General features: G+C 35.2%; 1 protein-coding gene and 1 long non-coding RNA gene across 2 annotated transcripts in view; one reads left to right on the forward strand and one right to left on the reverse strand.

Annotated features, from left to right (window-relative positions):
- Positions 1–32: 32 nt before the first annotated feature.
- LOC116721471 (pituitary adenylate cyclase-activating polypeptide type I receptor-like) overlaps positions 33–19505 on the reverse strand; it is a 31011-nt gene continuing 11538 nt past the window's right edge. The window contains 13 exon segments of the mRNA XM_032565223.1: positions 33–5834; positions 6570–6611; positions 6819–6948; positions 9345–9428; positions 10082–10104; positions 10106–10174; positions 10405–10474; positions 11221–11281; positions 11425–11578; positions 13733–13865; positions 15659–15753; positions 15828–15928; positions 16043–16153. Of these exon segments, the coding sequence (XP_032421114.1) occupies positions 5631–5834; positions 6570–6611; positions 6819–6948; positions 9345–9428; positions 10082–10104; positions 10106–10174; positions 10405–10474; positions 11221–11281; positions 11425–11578; positions 13733–13865; positions 15659–15753; positions 15828–15928; positions 16043–16153 (1277 nt within the window). The 3' untranslated portion in view covers positions 33–5630.
- On the forward strand, positions 18005–18953 carry LOC116721473 (uncharacterized). Its single transcript, XR_004339607.1, has 2 exons — positions 18005–18356; positions 18588–18953. It is a non-coding gene; the product is annotated as an uncharacterized LOC116721473 (long non-coding RNA).

Genomic DNA, 19505 nt, shown 5'->3' on the forward strand with positions numbered 1-19505 from the left:
TCTGAATAATGTCAGTCTTTGAAAAGTACAAGCAACATACCACAGATTTATTTTGCAGTTAGTTCACACAAGTAGACGTGGATGTTGGACATCAGAACACTTATACGTGACTCAGTATTACAGGTTGAACACAAGATGAAAGTTTCTACATTGTTTTTCAACATAGTTTAAATTATTTTGAATGCTTGTCATTAAGTATACATGCATACAGAATACATTCTCTCAAGTTTCCAGTCATCCACATACACTCTTAAAACTGGACCATAAACAACTTTACAAAAACACTGTCACAAACATTGTAGATTTTAGTCAAGAAGTCCACCTGTATGGCAAAAATATACACTATTCATGATAGAGAAAAGACATCATTTGTACACCAGAGCAAATTGATAGCAGGGAACATCTAAGAGCAGCTGAGAAGCAATAACTCTACATTCAAAAATTCATTGACAATCAGTAAAACTCACACACACTTGACCAAACTGGCTCAGCAAGCCATAACAGTTAAAACTGCATGTTAATACAGAGATGCATCACAAAACACAGTTCAAACAAGAGATTTGACATTTTTGCAATTACAGTCATATTTTAGTGAGATTCAGATGGTGGTCTATTACTTAAACTGCAAATGACAGAAAAGTGAAGTTAGCATTCATAAGCTACCAGCTACTTGAAAATTGCCTACATATGACTAGCTAGCTAGAAACTAGCTTTTTAAAGGAGAAAATGTGCTGATATATTGATTTCAGCTTTAAATCTCAGACCTCTGAACAATACTAGACTTGATGTTTATGATGTGCAAAAGTTCTGTGAGTAAGGATGGGTAGCATTTATGGTAAGTATGATCCACTCTGAAAGATTGACATAAATCATGACAATATTAGTGTACATTTTTAAAGCTGTGAAGTGTACACTAATTGCTTCAAATGTAGTCACTTATTTACAGTCTAATGACTAGCAATGCTGTGCTATCAATAGGCTTGGAAACTAGGCTAGAATAGCTGAAAGCTGAACTTATCAAGTATGGCTATTAACCCTTTGCATGTGATGTCATGCTCTCCAGAAAGCAACTCACTTGGTTGGTAGTCTAATATCACTTTTATTCAGTTGATTTGGGGTGCTATGTGGTCAGTTGCACAAAGACAAGGATGGAAACCAAACTTGTCATTTTATTGTAAACCTTTCGATGGGGAAAAATGATGGAGATGGATAGCAGCCCTCGGTGTATTAGTGGTTTTGCAGTAAGCACTTTTTACAAGGTAAAATGATTAATGTTCAAGTACTTCATAAGTAAGTTCAGTAAGATGCAGTAAAATATTGCATTATGGAGAAGGTATGCACCTAATCATTAGCAACCATAGAGCAAACGCCCCACCATTATGGAACCTATCATGTATGACAAAACTAACAAGTAACTAGACTTTACTATGCTTTTAAGTCTGCTCTGGTGTAAGAGAAAACACAATTTATGACATACTGGTATAAATCATGTGGCACAAATTCAAGCAATGTTGGCAATTTGGTCAAATCAACACAGAAGTCAGAAGGGAAAAGGTTTGGCTCGGTTTCTGAGCTAGCTTTTCCAAATTTTGTAAATACTGCTGCCTAACGAGCCACAAACAACTACGTGATTAAGTGACGAAGCTGTAAGGGGTCAATACTATCCAGACTAGAATTGTGTTCACAGATAAATTAGCTCAACTTGAACAAGTAGAAGTCATGGCCTTACTGGCAAAAACAACTTGGGAAAACAATCGTCGTGACTTTGATACTCCAGCCTTTCACTTCCAGTTTTTGTCATGGCGCATTTTGACTAAGTGATTAAGTGACATAGTTGCAAAAGGTCAATACTATGCAGACTACAGTAGAGTTAGCTACTACCTTTAGATATACTAACATATCTCATGTAACTTAGTATAGCAATTGATTTTCTAGTTAGACTACTCTTTTTTTAGAGTTTTTTTAGAGTCTAATATTTTTTTAGAAATATTTTTAAAAAATTTATTAGAAATAGAAGCTCGACAAGAGATTTCTGGGCCTTGATTACACATTGTACCCCCTGTACAGGTCAGCTGATTTGGGGCTGTAACTACCTCACTTTGGAAGCAGAGTTGCAACATAGTCGGGCTGATCCACCTCAACTCCTCTCTCCATATTAGTTCTTTCACAGAACACATGATAGAGAAGCCGTCTTATAGGGGCTTTTGAGTTTAATGGGAAAATAAATGTTCAATATGTTTTGTTTTGGAGAAAAATGCTGAGTTTACCAACTATTATCTATCATACTATAGCCTACCTATTCAACATCACAATTTAAAAGGAGTTAGCAAGCTCATTTACCTCAGATCAAAAGGTTAATTCAGTCGTAAACATATTTGAAGTGGTTGCTAAAAATTTCTAATGGAATGTTATATTAAGGTAAAAACAAAATGTCCTCTAAGTGTTATGTTGTTAGATAATATACACAGTTCTGTTTAATTATCATATAAACTTGTCATAAAGAACAAAGTATAACTCTTCAAGTGTACCTGTAAATCTTTTGCTTTAGAGACTGAGATTTCCTTTACCTTGCTTTGAAGCAATAGAAATGAATATGGATGATTTTAGCTGAAGTTTGGATTAGCCTTTACAGTGTTCTTTTTTATGTACTGCTAAAAATTACATCATCAGCATTAATTAGGCTCACATGGCTTGTCTGACAATTCATGTAAAATAGGAAATAAGGAATTTTGTTAATAATGATACAAATATAGTCATTGTCTCTCTTTTTAAACATTTGTCCTGCAAATTCATAATACAAAGCCTATGAAATCAATAAATAAAAAGCTTTCCTTCTGCGCTCTCTCAGTATATTACAAAGTTTTGCTTCCATCTAGTGGTGGACAAATACACAGCACATATGTGGTCATGTGAGGAGTTTTCAACTCTTCTTTTTTCCTCTCAAACAGTAACAGCATTAAAACATGGTCGTTTCTTTCTGAGGTTCAGACTCAGAATGCTGGTGACAGAAACACATAAGCAGCAGAGTGGTTTTTAATCACACGCTCAAACACAACTGTTGCAGTGGTCAAATTTTTCCTCTATGTACATACTGTACTTTGACTTCCACACAAAAAAGAAAATTCTAGCTTCATGTTTTTTTATAAAGCCATTTTAGACCCTATTTCTCTGCACAATAAGTTGTGGTTTTTCTCCATGTAGTCAGAAGAAATGAAATCTTTAGCCACAAATCTCATCTTATAATCTTATATAGGGACGCAATCTTTATGGCACTTTGACCAAGTCTGCATCAGGTAGTGTAATAAAATCAGACATTTACGTTACAGACAAAACTATTTGTAAGCTGTACAAGTCGATATGTTACATAGCACATAATCATTGGAAAATAAATATACATCCATAGCTGTTCCACGTATCATAAATCATCATTTAAAGATACAACAATCTTATAATCTACTTGTATGACAAGAAATGAACATCCAAATTAAAAATATGGTGGAAAACCCCTATGTACACCCTTTCACATTTTAATTTAACATGGTTTCCATGTATACAGTAAGGACTTTTTAGCTAGTTTGAGCACAAAAAAAGGACATACAGCAACACGTAAATGCGATTGTCAGAAGCGAGTAAATTAAAGCCTTTGTTGATCACTGACAATATTAATGTTTATACTTTGAAGTCATACATGTGGTGGTAATGGCATAGAAATTCAAAATATATGGTAGATGCAATAAAAACACCTCAATTAATCTCGTTGAAGATTTTCAACTATATCCTCATTTTATTTTGCATTTCATAAGAAAAAAGGCTAAACTCTTACAATAAATTGCAAATTATTCAACTACCAGAGACACATTGTCAAAAAGCATGCTACCCACAAGAAAGCCACCACATTATTTAATCTTTGCAGAAAATAACTCCGTTAAAATCATGTATTCACTGATAATTAAAGTGATAGCTATTTGTATGAGTAGGCACTTTGGAAAACGAGGTGTCTAATCAAATTGCAAAAGGAGCTGCTTAAAGGTGGCACAATGGGCTTAAGCTCAATCGATGAGCACAGAGTGAGGATGACCACCCATCATGAAATACAGCACTTATGGAATCATGGCATGGTGAAGTTACGTTTGGAGACAAACGCTGGCACAGACTGCTCATGTTCACAGACAACACATCTTGGGTTTGTAGAAATTTGTGGTGGTAAAAACTAGCTGAATGGCCCACTTTTCCTTCTTTGCCCATTTGTACATATGCAGTACCATTTCTTCCCTTCCATTTTATACCATAAGACAACATTTCATACCCATGCACTTTGACAATCCTGCAGCAGATAACTTTTTTGTTACAAGTACGTGTTTTCATTAAGTATTGCGGTAAATGATTATAAATGCTCAAATCGCATAATTTAACTCTCTATTCCCATTTATGTTGGTTCCAATCCCTAACAATGAAATTTGAAAAATTGTAAGCACTGTTAAAACCAAAAAAATCTGAGTAACATCCTGTTGGCAGATAATCACATTTCCTTAGAGTTGATGATAAGCAGATTATAGAAAGTCAGTTTAAATAATCAGCTCTCAAAGCGTGATTATTTATTATCATGCTGATTATTATTATCACACTTGGCCAGTGCACCATGTCCTCTGACAGATAACAAAATTTTCTATTATAAAGGTTGGGTAAGAAATGACCAAAACTGCAAATGTACAAAATTCAGAATGACATGGATTGACCAGAACACCTCTGTCTAAATTATCCACTTTGAAGGGTAAAACAAAAACCGGTTTTATTTTTAAAAAGTTGGCAATTGCTGCTCTCCCGTTATTCACTAAGCTTATAGATTACATGTTTCCCTTCTTTATTTTGTATAAAGGAAAACCAGACTAGAGAGAGCACGAACCACTGGGTCCCCTGCATACATGACGGTGTCTACAGATTTGGGCTCCAGTTCCTTTTGTTTGAAAAGGTCTTTACAATACACTGTTGCTAAAGAGATAGATCTAATCTAGACACTAAAAGTAACTATTTACACATGAGTGTTTTTGACATACTCTGTACTTACGGCTGATTGTAGGAACATGTTTAAATTCAAGATGAAACATTTACATATAAACATTGAGCATTTTGTACAAGCAAGGCGAGCTTTTGGTTATGTTTTTTTTTTTAAACCTTTGGACTATAGTGATATCCAGTGAGGCGAACTGTATGGCACTTTGAAGCACAGTTAGCGTACACAAACAGATCAAATGTGACCCCCAAATATTTAATATTAAAGAATCACTTTTCTAAAATGTTTCAGAAAATTCATGTCTTTCTTATGGCACAATCTTTATTTGCTTACATTTCTGAGAATGGTTTGCTTATAGGGAATTTAAATCTAACTTTATTTATCTAAAATGATAATGTGCTGTGATAATTATAAAAAATTACCATCGCCATGTTTTTTTTTATAAATAAATATTTCCATTTCATTGTATACCCAAATAAAACTGATCATCTCTAGCAAAATGCTTTCCCTTTTTATAAAGTAGAAAATATAAGAATTACAAGGGGCCACTTTGGTCTGCTCTGGTTGGTCTAACATAAGTGGAACGGCACCTTGAAGTCGGCTCTGGACTATCAGACGCTCAGGTCGGCAGGCTGATGTTGGCGTTCTCCGCCAGCGGGCTGGACATGCGTATCTGCGAGCTGCTCTTGCTGAGGATCGACAGCTGAGTCCCGCCGTTCACCCCACTGCTGGCCAACGAAGGGTGCCTCTGCTGCTTCAGGTCCACAGCAAAGTACCGGTTCACCGTCCAGCTGCGCCATTTCCTCTTGATCTCCGACTGCACCTTCAGGGAGAAACTTCACAAGGTCATTTTTAATGTACTTTAAGCTGTACCAGCTCCATCAAAGGTTCACTTACTGTTTGTGGGAAAGTGGTCATGGTAAAACAAGACCTCAAAATCCATATTGAAGGTCAGAATTTATTTTTTATGCAAGGGCAGCATTTTTATGGTACTATATACCACATACAAAATGGTTTAGATTATTTAATTTAGTCTATTTAATTTGCAGGTAACTGCCACCTGTACAACACAAACTTTATAGGACATGTAGTTAATAACTGTAGTATATAACCAGTTTTAAAATGAATAGATTTTGCCATTTAATAAAACAGGCCTTAGAAAGTAATACTTGTCTGAAGGCTTTCTGAATAAACTTATTTCTCTTTAGAATTTGTCTGTTTATCACCTCATGTAAATCCAGTATCAGTAAGTTTTGACATTGTTGCTAATATCTCCTAGAATGCCAAAGTGTTCCTTGATCAGAAAATGTAACCTCAATACACGCTTACACTACATTAGTACATTGGTCACTACTCCATCCAAACAGTTTAAAATATTGTTTTAGTTAAAATATTTATGAATACTAAAACCTTTGATATCATTGTGAATTAATTTTTAAGTCAAGTAGTGTAATGTATTTGATTGTAGGTGAGCAGACATTCATGGTGAAAGGTGTTAACATATCAAAAATAAAGAAAAAGTAATAAAAAAAACTGTATAAAAGTGATAATAGCTTACCTCTCCATTGAGGAAACAGTAGAGAACAGCAACCACAAATCCCTGAGAAGAAACATAAACAAGTCACAATCCTCCTTGCATTTTGTCAGTTTAGGGTCTGTCTTAAAGTCTATGGTGCTTTGTGCATAGCTTATCTTACTGAGGCAAAATTGAAAGAAAATTTCTACTTTCTACTACTTTGACTACTTCTAGTCTTAGGATTCTTTGTAAATATGGACCGTGATGTTTTCCGGAGGAGTAAGAACAAACCTGAAAGGATCCAAGGCCCAGCTCAAAGACAAGCCTCTCCCTCTTGCTGACATCCTCAGGCGAGAAGGCGAACACAGTGTAGTGAATACCAAACAGGGGTATGAGGAGGAGAGTGGAGCGTGCCAGACGCCTGAACATGCACACACACACACACACGCACACACATAAAGCAAATATTTTTATTTGATCTTATTGACATGTACACAACAACAGGTGCTTCTATGTAAGTTAATTCATTTTGCTTAGACTACTGAAGTTGTACTACTGATGCAACATGATGTACTACTGATGTGACATGCCACAGATTAAAGCCAGGAATTCAGATTGAAGATGAAATCTTACTATTAAAATTACTTTCAGAATTATCACTCTGAATTACTGTTGTAAATAAGGTTGGTTAAATAAATTATTTGGTCTTTATCTCTGTGGTATGCATCAGAAACCCAGCAACACACACACTGATGGCTGATGGAAATACAAAAAGACCAAAAATATAAATAAATAAATAAACACCATACACACAACTAAAAGAAAAAAATATAACACAGACAACACACAAAATGAATGAAGGTGCAGCTGTGCAAAAGTAATTTCAGTATGTCTTATGACCCCCCCAAAAATAAATAAATAAACTATTAGTCGGATTCATTTTCTTGCTGAGATTTAGAAGAGACAAGAAAAGCTAAATTGGTACGTTGGTAATTATTCACTCCAATTTTGGAGCAAACAAGGAGTGTAAAACCAACACCATACTAGGAATTTGTTCAAACTGTTAGTTTCAGTGTTGCTAGATAGTTTTTTATAAACCAAAGCTCTTCAGAATCAACAAATTACATTTCACATAAAATGCCATTTCTGGCCTTTTGCACCTTTTGCTACAGCATTTTGCTACGGCGTGGTCCACCTGAAATGACGGAAAACCAAACTTGCTGATCAACATGGAAAGTTTTTTTGCAATTTACAATGCCAGAATGATGAGAATCAGAAATATAGTTTCTTCTTTTGGCTCACAAGAAAAAAAAAGTTACATTTGGATTGTAAAGAAAACTGTATGTGCTACTTGTTGACTGTAAAGGATTTATTTCAAGCAATAAAAACTATTGGTTGAGTTTGATTTAAAGATAAATCAAACTTATTTTAAAGTTTGATCTGAAATCGATAGTTTCACACCAAACATAATCCTTGATACACCATTCCCACATTAAAACTTGGTGGTGGCACTGTCATACTGTTGCTTTGCTTTTCTTCAGACAAGCAAGCAGGTCAAAGTGTATGGAAAGATGGATGGAGCTCAATACAGGGAGACCCTGGAAGATATCTTGCTTGAAGCTGTAAAATACCTAAGACTGGGGTGAAGGTTTACTTCCTATAAGTACAAGAACTTTCAGAGTTACAATGGCTCAGGTCAAAGGATAAACTTGTGGTAAAATGGTCCAGTCAAAGTCCAGTTCTTTGAGAGTGTGCAATGAGAATTGAAAGATTGATGTTTATAGATCTTCTTCATCTAATCTAACTGATTCAATGTTAAATGCTACATTGAATTTGTCTAAAACATATATCAATAAAAAAACATTTTCTTTGCTTTAAGATGATACAGTGTTCACCTATTTTCAATCAATACTTTGCTCTTAATATATATCACAGAAAATCCCTCCCCATTCGATTTTTAATAAGCAAAAAATTGTCTTTCCTCTGCTGTTTTTTCCTTCTATAAAGAAGCTAAAATATCTTTAAAACATAAAAAATCATTTTGCTTTTGTAAGGAGGAGCTCCTTCAAAAATTCGCTACTAGTGACCTGTAATGGCAAAAATGATAAATTACTGTAAATTGTTAAATTGAGCCTTTGGCTTTGTGCATAGGTAGCATAGATTTGATGGTATAATGAATATACTTTCTTAATCTCAGAGGGCAAATTCATATATTTCACAGCACAACAATTTGCTTGAATGAAAAGTAGTAAAAATGTTATATGTTTTTTTAATTCTGAGGGTTGATTCTCTTCAATCTTGGGGACTTGAATTTGAAGCATGAATAGTACCATAACCTTACTCTGAAAAATAATCTGATATCTTTCCCAATACTATCTACAGTAGTTTTACTTACTTTAGCTCCCACTGATTACTGTGTTAAGGTTTACTGCTCAGCCTAAAATGAAGCAGATTTTTTCAGTTCCAATAGTTTTTATTAAAACTGCAAACCCTACGTTGCAACCTACTTATCTAAATCTGAGCAAGAAAGCAAAGGTATTTTCCTTTTGCAATCAAAATGTACCAGGAACTCTTGAGATACAACAGAAAATGAAATCCAAACACAAATTTAAAGAAAACAAAAATATGTTTATTTACACTTTGCATTCTCAATAAGTTAACTCAGTTTTTTTCCCCATTTCTGTGTTTGTTATTCAAGTTTTTCAAATTAAAATATTTGGAACCCCTGGGGTAAAACACAAATACGCACACGCCTACACACGCATACATACATGCAATCCACAAAAAGCAGTCACACACATACACATACACACTTACAGTGTGATGGTGGATAACTCTGACATCCTGCACGAATGCTGAACAGCCTGTGTGGGCTCACTGAAGCATTTCTGAGCACAGCTGCTATACAGCACAAAGACAACACACAATACAACAAAGACAATGTCTTTAGGGACGCAGTCTCGCACACGCTCACACATCTTCAGTTTGTCACGCACGCCTGGACCCAAGCAGCAGATGAAAATGGCATTATCTGCAGGGCTTTAAAAGACAGTCCTGTGGGACCTGGCCAGGAGTGATGTCTGACTAAACTACAACTCCACAAAGATGCTCAGGCTTCCTGGCAACAGGTAGTACATGTGAGTATAAAAGAAAGGTGGACACAACAGGTTAATAAGATACCTTTAATACTTGACTTATGTAAAACTGCTTATCATTTATTCTTTTTAGCACTGATTGTGGTTTTGCTTTTCCAGTAACATTATCCCCAACCATATGACCACAATTCGAAAACATTATCCAGTTTGTGCTTCTCAGAGACTCACTGTTTTATAAGCAATATTACAAGAAGGCATAAAACATCATAAACCACCAATTTATACTTGTTTGCCAGAACTAAGAGTGCTAATGTATGTAATATTTCATTACCCTACACGGGAGTAAGGCTATAAAAAAACCCATCATAGTCGAATTTTAACCTAAAATAACTTCTCAGCAGATGTGACTACTCTAAGCACATATTTCAGTCTCTGACTAAAATTTGTGTTGCAACTTACAGATAAATGCTGGACTCATTTCCATCCGATATCAGGGGACTGGAGTTTTTGCACCAAGATGATGATGATCCCAATGAAGAGAACAAAATTGATCTGCCAAAAAAACAAAAAAAACAAAAAAAAAACAACTTTGCAGGCAGCAACTTTTTTTTTTAATAGTTGCCCATTTATGGCTATTTTAAACCACCCTTTACTAAGACAAGCATCAAACTGCTGGTAAAAGACTGTTTGTTATATTTATTAATGGACATTTTTGCAAAATGGAGTAAATATATATATTTTTTACTTATCAGAGTTAAGTAGGAAAATACTATGAACCTTACCATTATTGAAGCCACAACTGGTCCTTTAATCACCCACCAGAGGGCAGTGTGCTCATTCGTTTCCCAGCATCTGTCGGTGATGACCAACACATTTTTAGAAAATTTTCCATAATGGCAAATTAAACTTCCTAGCACTATTCAAAGATTTCAGATTATATTTCTACCTCTGAATAGAGCTGTGCCTATAATTACCAGCGTATATTTACCCTGAATAGATACAATCCCTGTTGACCTATTACATGTGCACCTTCATGAAAGCCACGCTTTTGTGAATGTTACAATAAACTATGTTTTAAAGAATCTACGGAGTATTTCAGTTCTTTTATAATTATCGTTTTTGCTCTTCTAATGCTTCTCTCATTCTATTTGTTTCTGGTGTCAAATAAAGCACTGAAAACTTAATACACCAAGCTAACAATAACAATAAACATCTTAGATTTTCTAAGGAAGAAAAAGTTAACCCTTTAATTTAGTACTGTATCTGAAGCTAAAAATCAGTTATCAACCTTTGCATATTCAGCCTCCAATTTTGGATGATCATATTTTCCTATATTGCCTACATTGAGCATTACACAGGGGGTGCCAACGCCTCATTGACTGGGCATGAAAATAAGCAATAGTAAACTTATTCTGGGCACATCTGATACTATCCTTTTTCTTTGTGTTTGTGCTATACTCTGAAAGAATGGCACCCCAGGACGGACTATAGCACTCGAAATAAGAGTATCCAACTCTAAAATAAAACAAAGCCTAGTAAATTACATGTTCTTATATACAAACATATGACACTGGTTGGAATAAAAAGTTGCTACATACCCTGTGTCATGGAAATGAAGCCTCAGAACAGCCCAGACAGTCACACATATAGTTGGAGTTCCTATTATCCATAAACATATATAGATAAAGCACAGAGAGCACAAATTACACCACTGTAAAAAAAAAAAATTAGCTGCAGATATGTTTGGCAGTTAAAACAATAAAACAATTAAATAATTAATCCATTCAGAAATTGTTACATACCCCACCCGACAATGGTGTACCAGTAGAAATAGCGTCTCTCAGGGAAGAATGTCTCAACCAGCAGAGTAAAGAGATACAGACCCTCGATGAAAAGCCAGAAATAGTTGGACATGACGCAGTAATGGAAAAATATCATCACTGCTTTACACGCCACCTGCATGAGTAAACACAGCGGCAGGATGTTAGAGCAACAGGACGCTGAGATTTTGATCTTCAGAGAAATGTCATCTTTAGCTGGACTCGCTGCTTAAACCCTTTGAATTGCCTAGATATAATCTGCAACAACATGTGACAAAAATGTCAGACTATTTCAAAGAAAAAGTGCTCAACAGGTGACTGCTCATATCCTTACATTTACCCTCCACCACAGAATATGATAACCGAGTACAACAATGTACTGTTTCAGACCAGTGCTCCATCACAACAGAGGGAAAGGTTATGTGTCTCACAGATTGTCTCTATAGTGACTCCCTGTAGCCTCGACAATTGACTTTAAAATGCTTTTGTTATTCTATAAATTACTAAATGACTTGGGCCCGAATTAACGCTCCTGTTATGTTCGTTTCTGGGGGACAGCAATAATGTTCCTGGGTCGATTTGACCCGGGGAGTGTTGAATCATGCCATAGTGTGAGAAACCAAAAAATCCTCCAAAACATATATAGTAGATTAAACTGCTTTGTTGGCGAAATGTGCAAACAAAATTGACTTCCGTAAATGTACCGTTCTCAGTGTGTCGTTTGACATAAATTTATTTTATAATCCAAGTCTGCTTAGAAGTTCTATATAATGTTATCTCTGACTTATCTGTTTTCCTTGGTCTTCATTATGCAGCCTGTTTCATAATATTTTCTGAAGTTGTGATTCAACTTTACATTTACCAGTTAGATATTTAGAGTAACACATTTTTCTCCAAACAGGAAGAGGAAGTGCAGCAAAAGGTAAGCAGCAAACTGAATAAATAGAGAGATTTGGGACATTTTGGTTCTTATTTGGCTTTTAATCATTTTTAGCCATGCAGACTGCAAATTCTAAAATAAATAACATCTGGATTCTTGTTAATCACTGTATAAACAGATGTGGTCAGTAATTACCACTAATTCATATGAAAATGCTGCATGAACTGATTGAAGTGGATATTCAAGCCACCCACAGGAATGACTCACCTCAATGTCAGGTGAAGTGTAATCTAGTGACAGCATGTTAATGAATAGTGTCCACATTTAGAGTTGGGTCAGACAATTACAGTAGTGATCTAATTCAGAGTCCCTCCATGATGATGACCTTGCAATCACTATGACAACAGAGGTAAAGGAGTAAATTTAAAAACAAGACCATGGTAGCCTTTCAGATGGTAATGGGTCTGCTGTAGAATATTTCAGCAGGCCTTTTCAGAGCCATTAGCCTATATAATTAGGTTTATTTGTCATGCCAGCTTACCAAAGAGGGAAAGGAATTGTTTCTATGGGAAGGCTTAGAGTTTGTTTTGCATTTGTAATCATAGAGATTTAATATTTTAATGTATAAAAACACAAACTTGTACCTGGTTGAAGTTCTCTCAAAATGTGAAAAGAAAAAGCCAGAAGAAGGGTAAATGATTCTCACGTAAAAGCATAACTTCACTTTGACAAATTATTTAACATTATGTCATTTATGTGCTTTTGGTATTTTTTGTTCCTTATTTTTTAATCTTTGATACTTTGTCTTTTAGTTTTTTATACTTGCTGCAACATCAATTGCTCAATTTGGGATACTGAATAAAATGAATCTGAATCTGAACATGGCTCTTTGAAAAATAGGTATCTTCATCAAAACTTTGTACATGTAAATGTACTGGGAATATGTAACCAATAAAAGTCCAATTGCACAATTATCTGCTTCAAATTGGTATAAATGAAGCGATTAACTTTGCAATTTGAAAGTAATTTTTATTAACAGCTGAACAAGCAGAGTTGTTTTCTTTTCCTGTGGTGAAAACCACACACACTCACATCATGTCTTTCTATTTTCACAAGGAATTTGCATTGAATTTTATTAACTTTAGTGGCCCAGTCCTGTCCCTAACCCTAAACCTAAACCTAACCATTACTAGTACATGCCTACCCTCTAAACCTAGTGTAAATTTAATTCACACTTTAGCCCTAAATCTGACCCCCAAAACAGCACTTCTTATGGGGTCCCGGTCCTTTGGAGAACGTATTATTTGTTGTAAAAATGGGCTTTACAAGGGGAGATATGCTGAAACTCACACACAATCTTGTTTCTATAAGCAAATACAGGATATATGATAATCATCAGTGATAACTGACTGTGTGCATGAAGCAGTGTTCGCTCTCTTCCTTAGGGTACAGCACACCGTCCTTGATGAAGACGGAGATGGCTCTCAGGATGAAGGACACAAACAGGTTCATGTGAATGAAGTTTCTGGTGCAGTGCAGCTTCCTGCAGAAATGGGGGATAGAGAAATAAGTCACATTTTATCATCTTTAACCTCAAACATTCAGGGCAATGTTGAAAACCGTGAGTCAAAATTGTCCAAATCAACATCAGTTTAAAATGAATTGAGCTTGTTTACAACAACCTCCTGACAGATTACCTACCTATATATTCAGTAAAGTCTGTTTGGAGTGCAGGGGGGGTAAAATCTTACAGTGTCTTACAAACACTGTAAGATTAAGGAATGTTTTACAATAACATTCAGCTTGAGAGAGAGAGTTTGTATTGGCACTCCTAGCTGTTCTGGGAGAGCTGCTTAGCGTGAAACTGAAAGAGTAATTAAATTAATCATAATGATAATAATTTCCAACATTGAAGTCAAAGAGCTAAATTTATGATGCAGTAGAAAAATCTTTCTTGCAGACCTTTTGGAGCATCTTCTAAAACTAAAAACAAGACAGGATAGAATTTGATCATCTTTAGTTTAAGATGGAAGAGGTTTTAAACAAAGTTTGGTTTTGATGAAAGATTAACTATATTTGTGGAAACACTTAAAATAAGCATTTCCATGACTTTGGCCACCTTAGAGATTGTATTTGGGAAAAGTTATTATTCAACATTAACACATTCTTTGAAGCAGAATTTGCTATTTGTGAACCATTTTCAACTTATGAAATATTAAATGAGAATTACCAGTTTTTCCCAAATCTCTACTTCTCCTCATGAGTCCCATATCATGCATGTCTTTTTGCGATGTATCATTACAAGTAGTGATGAGTAGTATGTATAGCCAGTAAAGTGTCAGATATTCTGAATTTTTAAATCTAAGGGGTAAAAAGAATCCTTGCTTGAAGAATTTCACAATGGTATAGAAAACTATAGTTAAATACATAAAGTATTAGAATGGTTAAACTCGCAGTAAGACCCTCTCAGTGATCAACAGAAAAATCTTTATTGAAGTTGCAAGAATCAAATCCTTCTTATAAATGCACAAAAATCTTATTTTGTTTTTTGCAAGTTTCTGCTAGTTTTTTAGGATCAATATTTGGTGATGAGCCCGAAGCATTAAAGTAAGAGGGTCTCCTGCCATCACCGTCTTTAGCTCCCTGCACAGATTATCAAATTCAAGTCAGGACTCTGGTTGGGCCAAAATGTTAAATTACTTACACACAGTAGAAACATCGTGCTAAAAATAAAATATGACATTAAACCTGTTATTACTGTTTAGCTAAGCCTGAGTAAACCTAGGGTTAGCTGTAGCATCTGGAAACACTGGTTCACTAGGGAGGTGGTTATTTTTTAACTATGAATGCAAAAGTTTTTAGCTATTAGAAAAGGACAATGAGTTTTAGTAGAAAACAGTACACTTGCAATCAGAGGCTAAATTGCTTTTATAGTAAGAACATACAGTAGTTCTAATAAGCACCCATTTATCTTGAGATATGAAAAATAAATATTTACTAATTTGAATATCTTTACAGATATGGGCTATAGCTTACTATACTTGAGAAGCAAACACAATATTTAACTCCTCAGTGACTGCTGCGACACAGTTGAAACATATTTTGCTCTTTTACAATAGACAAGAACAAACACTGCTAATTCAAATTACTTAGCTAAAGCCTTTTAATTAGTTTATTTAGGGACTTCCACTGGGATCAAACAAGTTTGTGGTCCCTGCAGAGCTTGATTTTAAGTTTATTGTAGCAGCAGCAGCTACTTACTGCATAGATTCAAAAACAGACTTTATCTGTTTGTATTTTCATGTTCAATTATTCCTTTTTTATTTTCAAACTCACCTGAATCTGCAGAGAATGACCATGGCTGTGGTTAAAGAGACCAGTGAGGTGCTGTATCCGACTGTATACAGGGCTTTAACCGATGCAAAATAATCCTGATGATTGAGAACAAAAGTTAGAGTCCATGTAGGAAAAATATGTATATTTCAACACGAGAAGAAAGTCATACAGGCTTTGTCGTGTTGTCATCAAGAAGGCAGATGTCCACATAGTGAGGATAAGGCTCAGACCAGCCATACTCTGTACAGTTTCGATTGACCTTCCCAATTTCTGAAAATTTAAAAAATATATATAAAGTTTAATGCCTTAAAAAACCGTAAAGAAAACTTATTCTGACATTCATAAAGCACTAAATGGAATGACCAATCAGACAAGGTGACTCACCTTCTTCAGGTGTCATGAAGTCGTGAAAGAACTCAGGACATTTGACCGTTACAACCTCACCGACATCGGCAGCCTGCCAGCAGGTCAAGTTGTCCCACATCCAAGGACACACTGAAACGTTATAAAAACATACTTAGTAACTTATATATCAGTTTTGTGAAGAAAAAACAAACTGTATTTGATTCATAGAGAGGAATTGTGATAGAGTAGTTAAGAGAAGTGACAGATTATTTTTTAATGACAGTAAATTCAAAGATTTTTCTTGATCATATAGTTTCAGCCAGGAAGCACAACTTGGAGAGACCAATTGTGGTAGCAGCAATGGGAACCCTTTAATAATGTTTGTTTTGGACATTATAGGGGTTTTTTTTTTTTTTTTTGCCATGTTGGCTTCACGGCAGAGTGAAAACCTTATTTCACTTCCATATTAGGCTGGTTCTCCCAGTAGCCTAATTTATTATAATTTCTTGAGCTTTTCCATGTCTTTTCGCAACAAATGAATCTCAAAAACCAGTTGAAATGCAAAATCCAGTGCTTTAAAATAAATTAAATAAAACTATCAAGTCTCTTACACAAAGATACCACACTACAGTCTTAATAATTTTTTTTCATATTAATGTATTTTTTTCATCAACCGTTTAATCTGTAACAATACAAGTAGAAAATGTAACAAATTCCATGGAAAATTCGAAGGCTAATCAGACAACAATAAGAAAAAACACAACATCACGAAAAATGACAAATCTGAAACTAAAACCATAAATGATATCGTAAATGTAGAGAGGGCAGTTGCGCAGAAAATAAAATGCATTCAGTGTCTTCAGGTCCTCTTGTTTTTCTAGAGTAAACCACAGAATCACATTTTTTAAGTGTTGGCACTCTTCGTGGTTTTAAGTTAAAATTTCTGAATTTTTCAAAAGGTGCTGCTGTCATCACTGTCGATGCTTTTCAGAAAAGCTATCCATAATAGCAAGAAACTGTCACTTCTCCACTGAGGTGAATGGCAGAAAAAGTGGTTGTGGCTGTCTATCTGGGGCAGTTCATGTGCAATCTGTCAGATAGAAATGATCACAACGGCCAAAGAAAAACCACCCAGCCGTATGCTGACACTTCTTGTTGCAAGTGATGTGTTTTTATCACCAAATAAGTTGCAATGAGAAAGCAGTAGAAAAACTGTTTGTTGGTAAACAGTTGTTCAGTCACACAAATTCAATAATCACTTGCTTATGGTTCAATTTCTTATTGATGACCAACTTCCTAGGAAAACATTTAATCCAAGGAATTCAACTTTAAATGATCTGCTGAATTGAATTTGGATTGCAACTGCTTGATATAGCAAAAAAGTATATTTTATTTGCATATTTATTCTTTTATGCTGAAAGTGACTTCCAAAGAAATGTCTGGTATTGGGCACCATACCAGACATTAGAGAACTTGTTTTGTTCTTAGTCAAATTCAGTGCAGGATTTTTATCATTATTTTCATCGAAACTGAAAACAAAAAAGAAGATGCAGATCTGCAAATTTGATTATTTGTTCTAGAACCCGACGGACCCACCGGTGGGTCCAGCTGTCACCTGACCTCGGCTCGCTCTGTAAACAAGGGCTTTACGTGCCTTTAATTTTTTTTTATTATTATTATCCGCTAAAAGAGGCTTTAATCTTTCAAAAACTATTCCGCATAAAGGTTTTGCCCAAAATGTTAAGATTTTAGAGCTATTTAAAAACCGCTGATGAGATTTAAAGGTCTTCGGGCGATGACGCAACTGCCCGGAAAACACCGGATCCGCTGATCATCACGACCATTTTGTGTCTTCACGAGACAGTGGAAAGACTCTCAGAGCTTGGCACAAAATGTCGGCTATGCAAAATCATGACGTATTTTCCGGAACACGATCTAAACGCGTGCGTTATCTGTGCGCTCTCTGTGCGTACTGCGTGCGCTATTCAAATGCGCTCAGTGAATGGTTCTTTTCGGGATAGGTGTCGATGGGCGTAGTTCGAAGCATTCAAATAAGGTGTGTACAGCGAGAATTCTCATTTCACTTGTGCGTTCTGCGAAAGAACAACGGTTTTTCGATTTGCTACGAGCGGAGCTAACTCTAGCAAAAATTAGCTCAACTGCAATGGCGCAGAGGAAGATGTCAGATGTGGAGGCGCTGTAAGAAATATTTCGGAGCGATGTGGAGCTGGAAAACTCTTCTTATAGCTAGTGGGATTCGGAGGAGGAGGAAGAGGAGAGAGCCGGAGAGGAGAGACCCCCTGAGAGCCGGACACAGCTGACAGACAGCTGACAGACTTGATCTCGGTGATCTGTAAGTTTCCCCCCCGCAATTTCACAACAAATATTTGATGTTTTGGTTCTATTTATTTATTTATTTATTTATTTATTTGATTATATGCTTGTAATAACGGCAGGAAGTAAAACCATGTGGTTATTTGTTTATTTATGTTTTACTAAAATATGTTTTATTTTACTAGTAAGGATTTCATGTTTACTTTGTAATAAACCTCTAATTCTTCAAATACTTTATTTTTATTTATAGTCAAGTGGAAGCCGAACCATCAAGCTCAGATGGAGCTGAACCTCCCCCCACCTCTCATGATTCTTCATCTTCTTTGAGGTAAGATGTCCATTATGCCAAAAAAATTGCAAAATTGTTTATTTGTTCTTGGAAATTACTTCAAAAAGTATTTTTGACTGTTTTACCTTGTTTCAATAAAAGTTTTCTATTTGGAGTCAAAGAAAGAGCTTTTAGTTCATCATTATTATACATATTATACTGTGCACAATGGTACATTTTGCATATAAATGGGGTAAATGTCATGACCAATGGTTATATTATATGTAGAAAGTGTCATTAGATGGTAATAAGCTATTTAATTTTAACAAACCCCCAGTATTGATGTAATAAACACATTTGGCACATTTGGCACATTTTTGGATAAATGTGCCAAAATGGCCTCTCCGCCTAAGAAATTTCTCACTAATACCATTCTAAAATGAATATGATTCATCTGATTGAGTCCAAATTTGGTATACTTTTACACAACATTTAGATTTAAAAGTCTGTACTACTTTTTTGTGCTATAAATAATATTTTGGTAGTGTTTTGCAATGTTTATTTCAAAGAAAATTTTTTAATCACATTTGATTATCTGTTGTAGGTAACTTTAGTTGTGGATATATTGTAGGATTTCATGGTTGTGCACATTTAAGCAAAAAGTGGCAAAGAAAATGTTCAACTTCTTAGAAATAAGTTGTCACTTAATTGAAGTGAAAAATGTTCCACAGCAGTACTTCATCTTCCCAGAAAAGCAGAAAGCCACTCTACCAAACAGGATTTTACTGAAACCAAAAGAAATGTGACTTGTGACTGAAAGCAATATTTTCACTATTGACACTGCTTCTGCTTGACTAATTGTTCCCCTGAAAATCATGTAAACGTATTTCAATATATTCC

Source organism: Xiphophorus hellerii, chromosome 6, assembly GCF_003331165.1.
Source record: "Xiphophorus hellerii strain 12219 chromosome 6, Xiphophorus_hellerii-4.1, whole genome shotgun sequence".
Classification (NCBI taxonomy): domain Eukaryota; kingdom Metazoa; phylum Chordata; class Actinopteri; order Cyprinodontiformes; family Poeciliidae; genus Xiphophorus; species Xiphophorus hellerii.